The following is a 3,012-nucleotide window of genomic DNA, read 5'->3' as shown; positions in this document are numbered from 1 at the left end:
GAAAACGATAAACAATATGCTGTATGGATATATTTTCTTATAGTTAACCAACTCTCACTGTTACTTGATACTGAAAATCATGATCACATTTAATCCAGCTATGGTTGAGAACATTTTACATAAATACTGCATATATATATATATATATATATATATATATATATATATATATATATATACTATTTTAATTAAACGCTCAGACGTTGGAGCCAAGTGGTTTGTAGGTGACTTCGTCCTTCTCCTCAGACTAGTATCAAAATCGTGCCGAGGAGTGTGATGGAGGCAGCTGTTGCTAGGCGACGTGCCGGTGCAGACGAGGCGTCTGCCTGGGTTCTCTCCAGCCAGTTGCTGAACCTGCTGGTCTGGGCGTACACCCCTGGTCGGTGAGGCAGGCCACACTTCTGCCCGAAGCTGGTCACCCCGGCCACGTAGAAGCTGTCCTCGTCTTCACTGTAGCACTGCAGGGGCCCACCACTGTCCCCCTGGAAACAACCACCATATAAAAAGACCACCAACGTTGTTGTTTTTGAATTTTGATTCAAGGTTTTCCGCTCTCATTGGTCGGATGATGGGGTCACCTGACACGTATCCACAGCCCCTGCCTCTGACCCGGCACAGATCATGTTGTCCGAGATGACACCGTTGTACCAATCCGCCTGGTTACACCTTGAGGTGTGGATGATCTCCACCTCCGCCTCTTGCAGTCTGTCCACGCCCACACCTTCACAGACAACACCCGCCACAATATCACTGTTTCAAACTATTCTAGAAAAAAAACACCCTAACCACTAGATGATCCTGCCCACTCCAATCAGAACCATTTAACAACCAACATGAAACTGTTAAGCAGAGTCTCGGCTAAACAGAGAGGATCTCCGTCCTGCCCTACAGAAAACTGTGCACGTGCATTACAAGTTTAGCTTTTTTGGCCTCAGTGAGGTGGGCCTGGATCCTACATCCATCCTCACACCCACCATTATACGACACGCTCCCCCACCCCGTGACGAAGCAGAGGCTGAGGTTGAGCCCCAGCTCGTGGGTCAGGTTGTGGGGGGTGCAGACGGGCTGCACGTAGTCGTCGAAGGTCCAAGGAGAGGCCAGACGCACTAGGGCCACGTCGTTGTCGAACGTCGCCGCGCTGAAACGCTCGTGCACTCTCACGCTGTGCACGGACCGGCTCTGAGACTGTTCTCCCGGCGTGGAGAGCACGTCTAATCCGGACACCACCTTGAAGTGTCTGTGGCTGGCAGTGCTAGAAAGAGAAGCACATAGACACAGTTTAAGGCCGCTGAAGGCATAGTTTAAGAGCTACATTAAGAGTATAGTTTGTTAGACATGGCATGAACAGTCAGTCAGCTCTGAGAGAGTGAAACTGAATTTCTGTTTTGAGTTGACTGCGCCTTCCAATTACTAAGACAGAGTTTAGATTTAAGAGATCGCAACCATTTAGTTATTGTGTTAAGCTATTTAGTGTGTTAGTGTGTTTTGGTGGAACATATCCTCATTCTTATCTATGCCATTTTGTCATTGTTGCTAAAATAAGACCATAATTTAAAGAAATCAAGAGTATGTCTATGTTTTTGCCACTCTCTGCAAACCAGTTTGTGGACGTTCCACTCTGCATCAAACGCATAATCACAGTTGGTGTGGGTCATAACCATTGGGATAACACGTCCCCCCTTCTTCCTAGAACTTTTTTAATCTCAATGAGTTTTAAAAAGAGCAAATTCAACCAATTTATTACAGAAATAAAAACAAATGTATGAATTATAAAGTAATTTCCACCAAGTTGGTTCCACATAAAGCCCCTCAATTCTACCAACTGCACCTTGAGGGTGAGCCCCAGCTGTGGACAGGGATAGGGATAGATAACTGAGTAGGTTGCAGAGGCAGACACAGAATGGAGAAGGCAGGGTGTAGGCTAGCTCCTTATATAATGTTTTGTATAAACAGCATATGTGTTGAATTGTATATTGAACAAATAGTCCGATCTATATAGAGCAAGGTGTGTGCATACCGTCAACTACAATACCGTTTTAGGAATGTCGATCCACAATGTCAATAGACGTTACTTACGGGTAATTTCTGAAGCAGTGAGTTGCTGTGAGCACCCAGAGACTGTTGAGGATCGTTCCCCCACAGAGGTGCCTCGCCTTGATCTGGATGCTCACCAGCCAGGGCCAGGCCCCAATGGGGGCCTCCCGACCCCCAACGACGCGCGATCCACCCGGCGGGGCCACCAGGCTCCGTTTCCCACAGCCTGCTATATCAAATATTTAGATATAACAACGTCGATTATACCGTTTGCTTTCAAGTGGGACACTTGCGTTTGATCAGATTGTTAGTTATTTAATTGCCTACCGTGCGATGAAACTTTAGGAAATATAACGAACACACTGAGCATCTTCAGAAATGCCCTAAAATCCATTTCTACTTTTTTTTCAATCGTTGGATAAATGCGTTCTGACCAGATTACCATAAATGGGAATTTGGCAACAGAACAGCACAATAACAAAGTTTTGGTCGAAATAAAGGAATACCGTACTTTACTTCAAAGCAAAAGCACCCCGTATTCCCAGCCAACATTTTGACCATGTTGGGAGGTTGAAACGACGCGCATCAAACGCCGCATTGAATGCTTCGGCATGTTGCTACGATACGTTAACGTCGATACGTTAACGCCGCCGCCATGTTTGAGGCATAGACTGCCTGGAAACAGTTGAAGTCAACTGAGAGCTTTTTTTTTTTTTGGATACAAATTTGGCTAGTATTACGTTTATATTTCTCATCAGATTTCAATGAGTCATTTTTTTATTCATATTTATTCAATTTTATATATTTTACATGAAATTAATGTTTTACTCACCATACTTTTACTCACAAACCCTTCAATAAAAACTACTCATTGAAATCTATTGAGAAATGTAAAAGTTATAACTTGTCAGTGCTTTTTATCCATAAAATATGCAGCTCCCCGTTTGCATGTATGTGATTACAGGCCAATCTTTGCTT

The 3,012-nt window shown here is 44.2% G+C and overlaps 1 protein-coding gene across 1 annotated transcript; it reads right to left on the bottom strand.

The window, feature by feature from the left end:
• Positions 1–242: 242 nt before the first annotated feature.
• On the bottom strand, positions 243–2,428 carry LOC307079624 (acrosin; the record flags this gene model as incomplete). The annotated part of the gene is made up of 5 exons (XM_079742065.1): positions 243–482; positions 579–721; positions 975–1,252; positions 2,077–2,263; positions 2,362–2,428. 5 exons carry the CDS (start codon positions 2,426–2,428, stop codon positions 243–245), a joined length of 915 nt encoding a protein of 304 aa, XP_079598191.1.
• Positions 2,429–3,012: the final 584 nt, after the last annotated feature.

This window comes from Pollachius pollachius (assembly GCF_949987615.1).
Source record: "Pollachius pollachius genome assembly, chromosome: 8".
NCBI lineage: Eukaryota > Metazoa > Chordata > Actinopteri > Gadiformes > Gadidae > Pollachius > Pollachius pollachius.
This window is presented reverse-complemented; position numbering and strand designations above follow the sequence as displayed.